Raw genomic sequence first — 15,278 nt, 5'->3', positions numbered from 1 at the left:
GTAATTTATGCTCAAATTTATATCATAAAATCGAAAACATTTCAATTAAAATGCTTTCAGATGAGTTTCTTCGTTTCAGATTTAAATTCCCTGAACTTTGTTTTTATCTAACGTTATTTTAAATGGAAAAAAAAGAAAAGAAAAGATGTGCACAAAATGAAATACCCATTTTTTAAAACCCCCAAATGATTTTCAAAGCCTTGAATGATGTTGCATCTGATAAGTGGAAATTTATAAAAGTAGGAAGCGGAACCCTTACAAAAAGACATATAGAATACTTCTCTTCCCTCAAATCCTGGACTCCTAGAAAGGCATCGTCATGAACTACACCAGCTTCATGATAAACTTGATTAAGCAACTTTTTGCACTCAAAACGGAAAGTATTTTTTCAGACATTCTAATGTGTAGTATCTATCACACATACTGCCATGCTAAGCACAAAAGTTGAATATGCACTTTTCATCAAAATTAAGTTACGATCACCAGGTAGTTCTTTGTAATATATTTATGATTGATCTAAATACAATGTTTTTTAAAGATTTTTGAATTCTAAACGTTTCTTTAAGAAATCTGAAAAGGTGGTATCTGAATTAAGTGTATGGAGGCGTAAAACTCTAAAAAGCAATTTCTCAGTTTGAAATCAGTTGCAGATACGACTTTTTTACATAGCACGGCCGTATACTGTTCATGTCATTTCCAGGACTTAAAGCAGCAGTGTTTCTTTAAATTTTAGTATTCGTTGTAAACCTGCGACAGAAACAAGAACAGTTGCTCTATTTGAACTGCCTTAATTGTTTTATCATCCAGTATAGAAAAAACTCCAAAATCAGAACTAGAATTTCATTTGTGATTGTCTAACTTGTCTTGACTAGCACTCTGAATATTAATTAATATATTTTTTTAATGAAGGCTTGTACGTTACGCTAGCCTATCAATAGATTGTATAAAAATACATCATCTGAATTTAATTTCCCAGTTCTCAAAAACTTGAGATTATTCTCTCTCCCAAAGGAGCTCGTTTGTCAAATAGAATTTAATACAAAATGATCATATTACAAAAAGTATTTAATATTTTATATTATTTTGACAAAATGTATTTTTTACCGCAATTTTTCATGTTTCCAGGAAATGGAATTGCATTCTGTTGAAACTTCTCTGTGTAACAAAACTTTCGAAACATTTTTTTTTTTTTTTTTTTAAAGAAACCTTTACAAATCCATGAATATCCGTTATACGCAGGGATTTGGACATAGCCAGACAATTGGTTAGGCAATGGTATAGCACTCACTGGGGTATAGCACAATGGCAACAGTCACTCTTGTCAACCATCTCCAACTTGGAGGGCAAATGATTATTTCTTGAGCAAATCGAATGAATTTTGAACAAATGTTATCTTTTCTTAAACATTGATCAATGTAACGTTTACAACACCGCACAGGTATGGGTTCCGCTACACCACCGAAGAGTGTCCAGAAGGCGTGTTCATGATGTGCATCCAGTCTGTAACAGGTGTCATGATCCAGTGTCTTGTAGCAGGGATGGTGTTCGCCAAGCTGTCCAGACCCAAGAAGCGCAGTCAGACCCTAATGTTCAGTCGGTACGCCGTCGTGTGTATGAGGGACGGCAAGTTATGCATGCTGTGGAGAGTAGGAGACATGCGCAAATCCCATATCATTGGGGCACAGATCAGTGCACAGGTCATCAGCAGAAAGGTCACGGTAGAAGGAGAGGTCATACCATATTATCATACGCAGTTAGAGGTAAGTACTATTATCAAATATATACTGAGTGTTTTCTATTAGCAAGACATATTTATATGGATGAAAGCTAAAGAAGTTTGTATTCTTTTATTAACTGTTTCTCCGTAAATAATTGCTTCAGGCTCTGATATAGTTATACGTTTTTTACCGTCCCTCATAGAAGAACTATAATATTTAGTTTGTAGTTTGTTAGAAGGCTAAAACCATCATTACTCTAAAATAAGTTTACTGAAATTAGTATTTACCAGTGGCGGCGATTCGGGGGGGGGGGGGGAGGAGAGAGGGCAACTGCCCTCCCCCCTCCACTGTTACGGTTCATTTTTTTTTTTTTTTCAGTTTAGGTATCAAAACAAGAAATAATAAAAAAAAAAAAAACAGAAGTGTCAAAATTTTCAGATCATAATTATTTGTTTCACTTTTTATATCTGTTTACGAAACATTATTTAGCACAAGCAGCAACTATTAGTTTATGTGTTCATTGTTTAGATATTAGTAAACCAATTGTTCATAATTCATCGAAATCTTACCAAAAACGTGAGTTAAGCAGTTAGATTAACATGAATTACCTCTCATTTGCTCTCAAAACCAGCCTTAGCAAAGTTTTTTTATTTATTTGTTTTTTTTATTTTATTTATTTTTTTTTTCCAGTTTTTTGCTGCCGCTAAAAATTCTATGGCTTTTAGTTGTAGTCCTTCCCTCCCCCACACACACTTTTTAGTCCCAATCACCGCCTCTGGTATTTACTTTTCTTTAGTCATACTTCCGATCCTGGAAATACGAAGCCGTATATCATTGCCTCAGAGCAACAGCAAAACAGTTAATTCCAGGAATAACAGTAAGGTATTCTACTGTTGCTTTTAGGCGACGCAATATTATTTTCCCACAAATGCATAAAAGTTGATATAGGGCCGAAATTAGGCTTTCTTTTTTTTTTTTACCAAATTTTCTTTCTAACTGGTGTATTTTTCCTTTTTTCACTCGAATCTTAATTTTATTGCCTGTATATTTCGGCTTTCTTTAATCTTGTTTTTTTTTTTTTTTTTTTTGTAATTCAAATTTATAATTATCGACATAACTTTAAATACAATTAATGTTGCTCTTATTATAAAAATAGCTAAAAGATACAAGCTCTTAGAAATATTATGAACGAAAAATGTACATAGTTCATCATTCGAAGCTAAGTTTTAATCTATCATTCTTATTTTTCTGTGTAGTAGCACCATAAATTAATTTATGTAGATTGTTGCAACTTACCCTTATCAATAACCAAATACACACCATTAAAAATTTAATAAAAGAGTAAAGAAATGCTTTTAAACTATTGATTCATTTATGTCTGACAATTAAAAAAAAATAAATAATTAAAAAACTTTGTTTTTAGTAATTCTCGGGTAGTAATAGCATTCCTCTTCCGCCTTAACATCAATAACAAAAATTTCATTAATGACATGTTGTTTGAGTTACCTTACTATCCTTAGAAATAGTCACCTCCCATAACTAAGCACCGCTAAGATCTGCTTTACATGTCTTGGAAACTATACAAGAAGTCTTCTTTTGGGGGTGGAGTTTAAAAGCCTCGTCACGTTTCGTTGAAATGTCATCACTATAGTCAAATATATTTTCTTTCAAAGCGAGTTTGAATCGCAGGAATAGGAAGAAGTCTGTAGGATTGAGATCTGGCGAGTATGGTGGATGTTCAATTTGCACCACCTCTTTTTTTTTTTGGAAGGAACTAGAGATATTTTAAATTGATCTTTTGTTGATTCATTTTCTCATTCTTAGTTTAGAATCAACGCACTGAGCAAGCACTTTGTAAAAAAAGTCTTACACGGAACACAAACGACGCTCAACTGAATAACGGTGGGGACAGATAGTCAACCTTTGTGGCTACGCAGGTAGAGCGTTTTATTTCGCCAGCATTGCTAGTTCGATCATTCTAACTTCATTCACTGCACTTCAATGTCAGTCATTGTATAACTGGGTGCACAAAATCATGCACCTGGAATTGTTAATAATTGGTTCGTTCTGGGATCGCATTTTGAACGTTACATATACATACTGATATGTCTTCGACAGTCTAGCAATCTTTCAAGTCAGTTTCAGTGTTTTACATACACCATTTTTCCCTTCGATTAGTGAAAAACTTGTTTACATTATCTATTCGTTCTCCAACAGGTCCGCTGTGACGATGCAGGAGATAGGGTTTTCTTGATCTGGCCCGCAACTATTGTGCATGAAATCAACGAGACGAGCCCCTTTTACAACATGTCCGCTCAGGATGTGCTCAGCGACAACTACGAGCTCATCGTGGCGCTGGAGGGCACTATCGAATCCACGGGACAAGCCGTACAGGCCAGAACTTCTTTCGTCCCAACCGAAATTCTTTGGGGGCATAGATTCGAACAGATGGTCTGCTACAACAAAGAGACGGGAGAATTTCTGGTTGATTACAGGTAAGAAATGAGATTCTTGGTAAGCATCGGTGACCAGTGGCTAAAAACCTTATGAGAAAGTTGCAGGCTAGGATCTATAAATTTTGGGCCCAATGCAACAAAATCTGTAGAGCTACTTCTCAGAGGCCAGAAGTGTATGTTTGAAAAGTCAATAAGTCTTATAGTGATTGTTTTTTATTTTTTTTTTTTCAATTTCTTGGACCGTTGGGCCCCTTAAGGACGAAGGACGTGCTCCCCCCCCCCCCCCACTGTGGTGTCTGCGGATACGTAGATCAGGGCCTGGTTGCAGAACGGTCACATACGGATCCCCGTCGGGTGACACCTTGATGATCACAAGACGTCAGAGTTGACCGGCTGCATCAACTTACAGTTCGAGAGACGTGACAAACAAACTTCGCAACTATTACGTCACATGAAACATGTCACGAATGTGACACAGCGTGACTCTTGTGAGACTTTACAGTTCTTCTACTTTGTGGCTGGAACCATTGTGACTCGCAGTTATATCTCTAATTTTGCTGTGACATCAAGAGATAGGCAAAGCACGATAGTGACCAGTGGCGCAATCAGAAAACACTTTTAAGGAAGGGAGGGGTACTTCTAAAGACTTTACCATCTAACAGGGGTCCGGTTGTTATCCCCCGGAAGAAAAAAAAATTGAAATCGCAGTCCTAAGAACGCATTTTTAAACGGTTTCTGGTTACCGGTTATATTACGGGAAAGAAAGGTTGGGATGAATCAGTGAATACTCTGAATTAAAGTTCCTAGTTTCTATAGGTGAAATTTGAAGGACTGACGTTAATATTCACCAGAAAAGTTGCACCTCAGTCAGACTCCCGAACCATCGTTACGTTCGAAGCTTTAATCAACCAATACAGCAGGTTCCAATTTGAGGTTCGGATGGCCTGACTAGTTCAACTCGGCAGGCCGTTGGAGTGAAAATCGATTGACTGAAGGAGAAATTCTAATGACTGATCTGAAGCTTCTATGTCAAAGGCTAACAGAATGAAGTTTCTGAAATAGTGGGGAGCATAAGCAGTGTATCCATTGTTAACCATCGATGTCAACCATTTTGAACACAAATGTCATCAGATTAGCATACAATTTTTTAAAAAAAAAAATCTTTCTTAATTTGACTCATACTCAATGATGAGTTAGTAGATTTTTTTTTATTCCTTTCTGTTTTGTAAATCTCAGTGTCTACTCAACACTGATGCTGCCCCCTTTGTACCCATATGTTAACAAGTTAATAGACAATTTTCCCGCGATGTGTTTAAATATATTGATGTGTTTAGATTATCGGAATCATCTGCATTTACTCGTATTAAACGTAACTGACTTCTTCACACAGGAAATTCAACAGTACGTATGAAATTGAAACGCCGCTCTGCAGCGCCCACGACTTCTACGAGTATCGTCGTGCTATGTCGGTGTCTTCCCGCGCCGTCAGCTACTCTGTTGGTACCAACGAGGCATCCAGCCTGGCCTCCTTCCGGCGTAGCGAATCCACCACGGAGGAACAATCATCCTCCTCTCAAGTTCAAGTTTCTGCGACTGTCCTCTCCACGGCTGGAAGCGGAGACGAATGCTGAGAGAACTGCAACGGAGGCTAGTAAGTAGTACCGAATTTATAATATTTCAGTATTTCACTGCAGTGGTGTGCAGTCAAATGTTTCTAGCTGATTGCAAGTGGTCAATTGCCTTAAGTAAAGCTTAATTGTAAAATCCTTGCTACGTGCAAATATTCTGCAATTATTAGTTTAGAACAATTCTCGAACACCATCTTCTAAACATGAATCAGGATGTTCAGAATCTCTCGTTTTTTAGCTGTAGCACCAATTCTAAAATGTATACTATTAAAAACGGTGCGTATCTGTCTGTGTGTGTGAGTGCCTCAGTGTTCAATCTTATCTCCTCCGGACTGCCAATGTCTAAGAGAACATCCAGGGAAAGCCATTCCTCCCTGTCTCACCCCTTTCTAGGTCTTAAGGGGCCGGAAATATGGATTAATAAAATATCATTAAAACCATCAATTGTCACCAACCGCAGGCGGCGATCGGGGGTTGACGAACGAAACGAGCAGGGGGTGGAACTCCTAATGATACAGAGTGTTAATAAAGTTTTCCACGAAGAAAATTTATTTAAAGAAAGAAAAAAAACCTCAAGATTTATTCACAATGATTTAAAAATTTTTGATGTTTATCCCGCCCCTCCCCCAATCAATCTTTACTAGCATATGAGCAATCAAATTAAGAGAATTGCATTACATAAGTGGTGAAAGAGAATTAATATGAATCTAATCTTAATGAAACCTTTGCGAAGGTCCTTGCCAGGAAAATACTCGACATTTTTGTTCTAAAATTGCAGTTCACATGATCTCCGATGATATTTGGAAGAGGAGAGGTTGGTTCATGGTCTTTTATGAAGGGTTCACGCTCGGAGATTGAGTTTTTGAATTTTCTTGAAACTGAAGTCCTAAAATTGAAGTTTTAGACGATTTTTAACTATAGGGAAGGAAAGGGGGAGGAGGATTGGGGATGCTCTCTAATTTTTCGAATATGAAAATGATATGTTCTAAATTAGTTCAACTGTAGACTATCTTTTAAGGGGAGAAGGGAAAGAGGGAAAAAAACATTGCTCGGGCGATATTTTCAAAGAAAATTTTTGAATAAGACCATGTTTGTAAACGTTAGAAACACAGGTTTGGATTCAGAGTTTCTCCCCGCATTTTTTCCGGAATTGAAGTTTCAAAAACGAAATTTTAGACAAGTTTTATAGATGTGGTGAGAAAGTGGTTTGGGGGATTTTTCTAAGGTTTTTTTCCCGAAGGAAATTTTTCTAAATTTAGGTTCAAATAACAGATTCTGTAGTTGATTATCTTCCAAGACAAGGGAAATTTTTGCAGACCCTCACCCAAAAATTTTCTGAAGTTTAAGTCCTAAAAACGAAATGTTATACGATTTTTAATTATGTGAAGAGGGACAGTAGGCACTCCCCTCGAATGTCTTTTGACATTAAAATCCTAAAAACCCATTTCTTGCCTTTTTCTCATGAAGTTAATTTTTAGGTATTTTTTAATGTAAGGATAAAGTCGAGACCCCATGAGAAACGCTTTGCGACCCCTTGGGGTTCGCGACCCACAGGTTGGGATCCACTGCTCTACACTGATGAAATTCAAACTATTTTTGATGCGTGTGTTTCATAAATGTAACACATAAGAAAATAACAGACTATATTTTACTCTAATCTCACAAAGTAAGAAGAGGCACTTATAGTTTTTCGGGAAACATTTTTCTTTCATCCATGAGCCTTAAAAAGTTGTTTTATTAGTGGTTCCAAAATCCTGTTTCAGGTTTTGCATCTTTAAAAAAATAAAAAAGAAAGAAAAAAAAAAGCTTTTTTTAAAAAATATTCTTTGAACAAACTTATGCAGGAATTTTGGTTTTTAGCTGTTTACGAACTAATGCTAATCATCAAATTACCCTCAGTCGATCAGTCGCAACTTCCCAAGACCTTGAGACTTCCTCTTACAAAAATTATTTAAAAATTAGCCGAAATGATTTTGCATCCAACAAGGAGTTAAAAATAAAGTAAACTTGCTTCTATTTATGTCACAATTCAGGAAAAACTGCTAAGTGGAGGAAACTAGTTTAGGAGACCAAAATGCTACCGTTTTTCATGATTTTTTTAACATGGAAGGAATTATCAGACTTTGTTTAAAGTTGGAAGATATTTTATTTATGTTTTGAAGTACAATTTGAAATTTCTTCAAGTCATTTTCGCCAGAAATAGTCGAGTTAGAAGCTGATCCTAGATCGTTGCCATCAAAACTTGTTGCTGGTGGGTATTACCAAAGTCACAGTTTCTGTCTATAATCATTACAATATTTTCTTTTCGTTAAACAACATATTATAAAAGCAGAATATTACTGAATTTTTTATTTCAACATAATCAAACTAAAACAAAACTTTCTTCGTTGCTGAGCAAAAAATATTGCTGTAAAATTAAAAAAAAAAAAAGTCTTTTATCTTTAATAACAGGAATCACAAATGGGTAGTTGGTTAAAGAATTTTTTCAATGAAACATGTTCAAGTGATAAAATTTTATTTATGTTAAAAAATATTTTCCATTAAGAAGATCAATCGATTTGCTTCCAATTTTGAATTGTAGCCAGAAACAATGAAAAATATTAGTAATTGTCAATTTAAAATACTTCCGCTTTTTAATTTTTGCCATAAACAAAGAATAAATGAATTGTAAATATTACAAAGTCAATTTCAAAGTTGAACTCAAGCAATCTTGTACAGGTATGCGGGCGCTTTTAAAAGATGAATTTTTTTCACTACATTTGAACAAAATTGCTTTAAATTCGAGCATACAAACCAGCAATATTGAAAGAATAGTGAAGAAAAAAAGTTATTCTTTCTTTACATGCAAGCTCCTACATTTATATTTGGATAAAAGTCCATACTGTTTTTTTTTCCTTAAAAAGGATAGGTAACAAGAAAATATGTTTCAACTTAAAAAATTTTTCACCTCAAATAAATTTAAAAAAAAAAAAAAAAAAAAAAAAAAAATTAAATTAAATATAAAAAAAATGCTTTTTTAGGTCTAAAGACTATTTCTATAAGCTTTGTTTGCATTAAAAAGTTTGAAATAAATGAAGTATATTATTTCTTGATTAAAACCTAAAAAAATACAGTTGATCTCAAAATCTGAATATTTAGGGTAATTTCAACAGCAGCCAATAAAATTTAAATAAGAAATTCGGAGAAGAAGAAATAGAGGCGGTATGGTAAAAGCTAGTCTTACAAAGCTGTATACTGCCTATCTCTTCCTGTCTCAATTTTTAATTTAACTTTTATTGGGGCTGTAAAATTACCCAAAATATTATAGTAAAAAGTATAATATTTAGGATAAATGTTAGAGTAGTGTAGAATTGCCTTAAATACTATAGAGGCAATATAGTAAAAGCTAGTCCTAAAAAGCTGTATACCGCCTACTTCTCCTTTTCCCAAATTTTACTTTCTTCCATGTCTAATATGTAGAAGAAAGTATTGGATTCGTGCAAATTTCTGAATTTCGAGGAAATTGAACGTTTTGAGGTGTGCTGAGTCCACTTCGACCATTTTTGGAAAATGTCTGTCTGTCTGTGCGTCACGTATGTGTGTGACCGGTTTTTTGTGGCCGCTCTACAGCAAAAACTACAGTAAGAAATCGAACTAAATTTGGTATACATATGTGCGCCTATGTGAACTTGTGCCCATTGGTTTTTTGTCGCAAATTCCTCCAAGGGGGGTGGAGCAATGGGACATTTCTTGAGTTATGCGGGCTTGCTATTCCTCAAGAAGTAACTGGCGGAATAAAACAAAATTTGGTACATATGTTGCCCCTAACAGGTACAGGTGCTGATTCAATTTTGGTGTCAGTAGGTCAAACGGGGGTTGAGCTATAGAAGGTTATTTGTCATCAATTGTGACAGCTGTATCTCAAGAAATAATGAACGGAATCAAACAAAAATTTATCGACAAGTAGCCCTTAGAAGGTATAAAGCCGATTATATTTTGGCATCAACAGCTGAAAAGGGGGTGGCGCAATTGGAAACTTTTTTTTTAATTGTGAGTGCCATATCGCAAGAAGTAACGCTAAGTTCTGGATGAAATTTGGAATAAATGTGAATCCAGATCTGAACAGCTTTTGGCGCCAATCGCTCCAAGAGGTGCTGATTTTTTTTTTTGCGCAAATAAAAATAGCTTTATTAATGCAACAATTAAAAAGATAAATGGCAATAGATTACCGTCTGCATATTTCTAGTGATTTTAATTGTATCAGAAATATGATTAAAAATGATTTAAAATTTTTAACTGTTGCAATATTATGTTTGTTAAAAAATAAAATATTTGTAATTAATTCAAGCAAGGCTTTTAAAATAACTTTCAATTTTCACTCTTTGCTTTGCTTTTGCAATAATTCAGAAATCCTCAAGTTTTTTGTGTGCGTAATACTTTTTGTTTTTTGGGAATATTGCTTTCTCCTCAAGCATGGGAAGAATTCATGAGAAATATATCATTGAAAGTTTCGTGATGGTCACAACATACTAGTTAAGTTAAACTTCATTGGCTGCTGTAGAAATACCCTAAATATTCAGATTTTGAGATCAATTGCAATTTTTTTGTGTTTTAATCAAGAAATCAAACACTTAATTTATTTCATACTTTTTAATGCAAACCAAGCTTATAGAAATAATCTTTAGAATTATTTAAAAAAAAAAAAAAACTTTTTTTTTTGTATTTTATTTTTTCAAATGAAGAAATGTGCATAAAACAGTAGTTTCTGGAGGAGGCAGGAAAAGGAATCTGACAAGACACATTTTCCTTACTCTTAGAAGTTACTCTATTCAACAGAAGTTGACGGTAGACAGTAAAAGAGGAATTTACAGTACCCTGTTTCATCTAACCTCTGTATGCAGCAAATCCCCTTTAATACAGAATCACAGAAGATCAGGATTTTCTTTTAATTACAAAAGTTTCAGATTTACGTAATTCTCCACAAAAAAAGCCACAATTGGTTCATATTTTTTTTTACATTTTCGCAGTAACATTTAGAGATCATAAAATATTATTAATTATATTTAAACTAAATTATTATGGTAACTGACAATCATTACATAGCACATGGTATAGAAATTTTAAAAGCCTTTCATGTTGTTAACGTTTATAAAGTCTGGCTTGGCTAGAACCTTTTCCAAAGATTGAAAGAGTAAGAAGCACTATTAAAACTAAACAAATTGGAGGAGACAAAGTCGATTGTAACAAATTATAAAAGTACTTAAAAACATTTAAAAGGCCATACGAGTTTGTATAGAGTAATATTAGGCTTTGTAATAACAGTAGAGACCAAAAATGCGCTTACCTAAAACCGCACACAATTTTTTTTTAGTCATTCATTTTTTTAGCCTTAAGAGATAAATATCTAGCATTTTTAAAGAAACAAAGTTGTACTTGGTGTTTTTAAGTCAGTACTTTTTGCAATGTACTAATGTAATATAAGATTAAGAATGAAAAAACTTGTGTAGTGCTTTTTTTTATTTCATTGCTCTAATAATTCAAGGTTAGGAATGTTATTTTATGGCCCCAAAATACCGAAATCTGCATAACCTTTGGTCCCAAACTGTGCGGATTTTTGATTCTTGACTGTTGTCAATTTTCCCCCTCTTAATGCATCTTAGGTGTTAGGTAGAATGAAAAGTTGCTTTACCTGTCTTCATTCAAAACATAATGCTGAAACTTAAATATTTGATTCTTATGACATATTTCACTGAGATCTTAAATTTTTTTTGCAGGTTTATTAGAAGCTTCTCTAACATTGCAGATTACAGTAGTGCCAGATTGAATCAAAAGTCTATCAGTTATTGTTCAGATGAAATTCCTTTTCCTCTGTGATACTTAGTATTTACGACTATGATTACCCTTTTTTTTAGTTCTATGTATCACTTTAGACTCTGGAACTTTACCAAAGATTTCTTTCAGGAAATGTTCCGGTTTGCACAAGATAAATGAACTGTGAATATTATTTTTATACTTGCCAAAAGAAACTTTTTGCATAAAATGTCTGCGTATTAATTTAGGCAGAATTCGAAATTGTGATTGACTGTGTCTTTGTAAATTTTGCAGCCCTGTCCACCATTAAATCATGTGACTCAAGATATAACTTCAAATAGCTGACGTTATGCATTATTATTACAGAAGCTTTAATGTACTTGGAATGAGAAATACTCAAAGTTCTATCCTTTTCTTTTATGAGCTCAACAAAATTCATCATAGTTCCAACCATATAAGCATGTTACAGAGAAAGACATAAGTAATTTTTTTTTATGGTTTTGTCACAAAGCATTATGAACTAAAGTGAAAGTTATTAGATAAGATTAAAAAACAAAATCTAAAAAAACAAATTGATCAAACTGATTCAGCATGTATTTAGCATGCATTTAAAATCCTTTTTCAAAATATATTCCTTCAATTGTTTTTTTTTCTCTCAAATGATATTTAATTTACACAGCAATTAGTCTTTTATTAAGGTTATAAGAATCTTCCATGATTTTTTTTAAATCCTTGTTTGCAAATCGAAATAGCTATATTGCCAATTTTACACACCTAAAAGTAGGTTCTAATCGTTTCCTACTTAAAGTCTTGGAAGAGCTTGATGTTCGTGTATGTTTTTTAATATGAGTTTTGGTGTTGTAACAAATCTGTTGTTGTATTGCAAGATTTTTTTTTGTTTTGTTTTGTTTATGTGATGTTATTTGTTGTAAACCATCCCAAGCGAACCAAATATGTATCCAATGAGAATGAAAGATCATTTTCTAGTTGTTATTGTGCCATACCCTAATCAAAAAATTGAGAAAGATTTAATGGTGTTTAACAATTATTTTTTTAAAAAAATAGTGTTAAACTACTTGAAATGATTTTTTTTGCAGTTAGAAAACTATCAACAGTAACAGATACTTCTGTTTTATTTCTTTCTGAAATGAACTGACATATTAAAACTTTTGAAATAGAGAAATGCTTTGCAGCTTATTGAGTTATACTTCATTGTTATGCATTATGTTTAACTGAGAAATTATTGAAGTGAATGAACTTGGAGCATACTAATGTCATGTTTTAAATGTTTGTGTTTAGTAAAACCAATTGTTTAGTTTTCAAATTCTGAATTCTATTAAATTTTGACATAAAAAATTCATTTAAGTGTTTCTTTCATCATGTTTTTTCGGAAAAAGGAAAAAAAATCACTGTTCTAAGTTATTACTTCTTGCATTGTAAATGATTTAGATATTTATCATTAAAAATTTATGAATCTTACAATTTAAAGGAAATTATTTTGTAATTATGAATTTAACAGACAAGGACAAAAGAGATTGGTGATGCATGTTATATCAATTTGTTATAAGACAAATTTAGAATTACTCCATGTTTGTCCCCTTCTCTTCATAATTGTGTTCAGAGCTCTTGTGTTTAGAAAAGTACCGCTAAGCTAACGTAGCCAATGCTCAAGACTCTTAAAGAGTTGGTTAAAAGCCTTGAAAATAATTGACAAAACCCTTGGAACTTTCCTTAGCTTAAAAGCAGCTAACTGAATCCATCTGTTTGCCAATAATATATAAATTCCAAGAATACCTTAAGAAGAAACAAAAAACTTTTTTTTTCATTTCTTAAACCTTCCCATAAATGCAGAAACTTGCAGGGCAGACCTTTTCGTACACAGAGCAACATTTCCCCCAATTTACTCCAGAGTAAAACATATGGTTCAAAACAATGAAATCATTTTCTTGTACTTTTACATATCAAGCTGTTAACAACTGAATATTTTATCATAATGTCTTGTAGTACTTTTTTCAATTAAATTAAGTGTAGAACATATCAAAATCAAAAATATCAGTTGAGTGTTCAAAATCTCACAGAGCAGAGATTGGAGAAATTCTTAGTGAAATACAAAATAAGAGACAAAAGTTGCTATGACCGAAATAAGAAAGCAACACTAGAATGGTGAAGGTAAATGAAACTGCAAAGAAAAATATCAAGTTGGGAACACTTTCATATTGAAGAGTTCATTCCCAATCTTCAGATTCCAGGTTGCTGAGTAGAAAAATTCAGAACTCCTTACAAACTGAGGAATGCCAACAACTCAATCTGAACTATTTTGATATTGTAGTTGGGCTGTTACCATCCTCAAGGAAGCTCCAGAATTTTACAGCATTAGGCTCTATGTCCTTCTCTACAATTCAATTGAATATTTGAGTTGTATTTAACTTTCCAACAAATCATCAGAGGTTATGACCTAACTACAATCATGAAGATTTTATAGTTGGTTTACTCTTGACTATTGCCATCAGTTCTTTTAGAACTGTGACATGCTTACCAACTTCTAGCGGCCTTGCAAAGTGCAGCATACCACTTTTATTGCCTTATTCTCATATAGTAGAATCAAATGGCAGACTTGATAAGCAACCTACCTTGTCAGGGAGTCATATTGCAAATATTTATTTTGCTTTTACCTGTGATAAATAAGTGAGAATTGCCTCCTCACACTAAATAATGTTAGGGGTCAATATGATTTGACATCTTAATGTTACCAACAGACGTGACTAAGTGATAAAATAGGATTTTCAAATTAACCTGAATGAAATAATAAGATGTATTCAGGTTTCAGCAATACCAATCCTAGTGATGCAGTTTCAGTTATTACTAGAATTTATAATGCATAGTTCTAAGATGTTTCTTGATGACTGTTCCATTGTAGCAGAGCCAATATTATTTTTTCAACTGCTGCACAATTATTCTGTTTAAGTGTGTTGCGTTTCTTCCTGTTTGTATATATTTGCTGGGCCTATATACACATTGTTATCTAGTTGATCTTTTATACACTTGTTTAGATATTTTGTAAAAAAAATGTAACTGTAATAAACTATATATTTCGTGCGAAATGATTTGATAAGTTTCTTTAATGAATTGAATAAAGTTTAGATATGACCGCATATTCTCGTTTCTTGTATTAAAATATATTCGTAATATTTTGTGAAATAAAAGACAATCATTAATACTGTGTTGTGATTTACTTGAACCTTTCACGAACAGTCTAACTTAACTGAAAACATTAAGCAATCAAAGTAAAAAAATAGAAAATAAATATGCACTGTATCTACCTAATAAAAAAAAGCTCAGGCAAGAAAACTAAAAAAGAAAAAAACAAGTTTAACTAATAAATTAATGAATTGCCATTCTTAATATTGACACCCAAGTTAATTTTGACATTCTAGAATTTTTAGTTCACGCATAGTGCTTGTCAATTGTAAAACACTATTGCACCGAATAAGATCATTCATATATAAACACAATGTAGTTAGTATTAATGGGATCCAGGTTAAAAAGAAAAAAGAATGGATTGAAATAATCCCCCCCCCCATACAAGTTGTTTAAATGTGCATAGTTATTCACAAAATCTATAAGAAGTACTGTCATCAAATGTAATAGTTTTACATATTTTTTCATTATTACCATTAATTGTATGT

General features: G+C 33.1%; 1 protein-coding gene across 2 annotated transcripts in view; it reads left to right on the top strand.

The window, feature by feature from the left end:
* Positions 1–14,805, top strand: part of LOC129221465 (G protein-activated inward rectifier potassium channel 3-like) — a 93,255-nt gene extending 78,450 nt beyond the window's left edge. For both annotated transcript variants that reach the window (XM_054855945.1, XM_054855946.1), the window contains exons 3-6: positions 1,439–1,760; positions 3,936–4,213; positions 5,565–5,825; positions 11,556–14,805. In XM_054855945.1, the coding sequence (XP_054711920.1) occupies positions 1,439–1,760; positions 3,936–4,213; positions 5,565–5,805 (841 nt within the window). In that variant the 3' untranslated portion in view covers positions 5,806–5,825; positions 11,556–14,805. The remainder of the gene's footprint in view (positions 1–1,438; positions 1,761–3,935; positions 4,214–5,564; positions 5,826–11,555) is intronic.
* Positions 14,806–15,278: the final 473 nt, after the last annotated feature.

The sequence above is a fragment of the Uloborus diversus genome, chromosome 4 (genome assembly GCF_026930045.1).
Source record: "Uloborus diversus isolate 005 chromosome 4, Udiv.v.3.1, whole genome shotgun sequence".
In the NCBI taxonomy this organism is placed as follows: domain Eukaryota; kingdom Metazoa; phylum Arthropoda; class Arachnida; order Araneae; family Uloboridae; genus Uloborus; species Uloborus diversus.
Note: the sequence above shows the minus strand (reverse complement) of the source record. Positions and strands in the feature narration are given on the sequence as shown.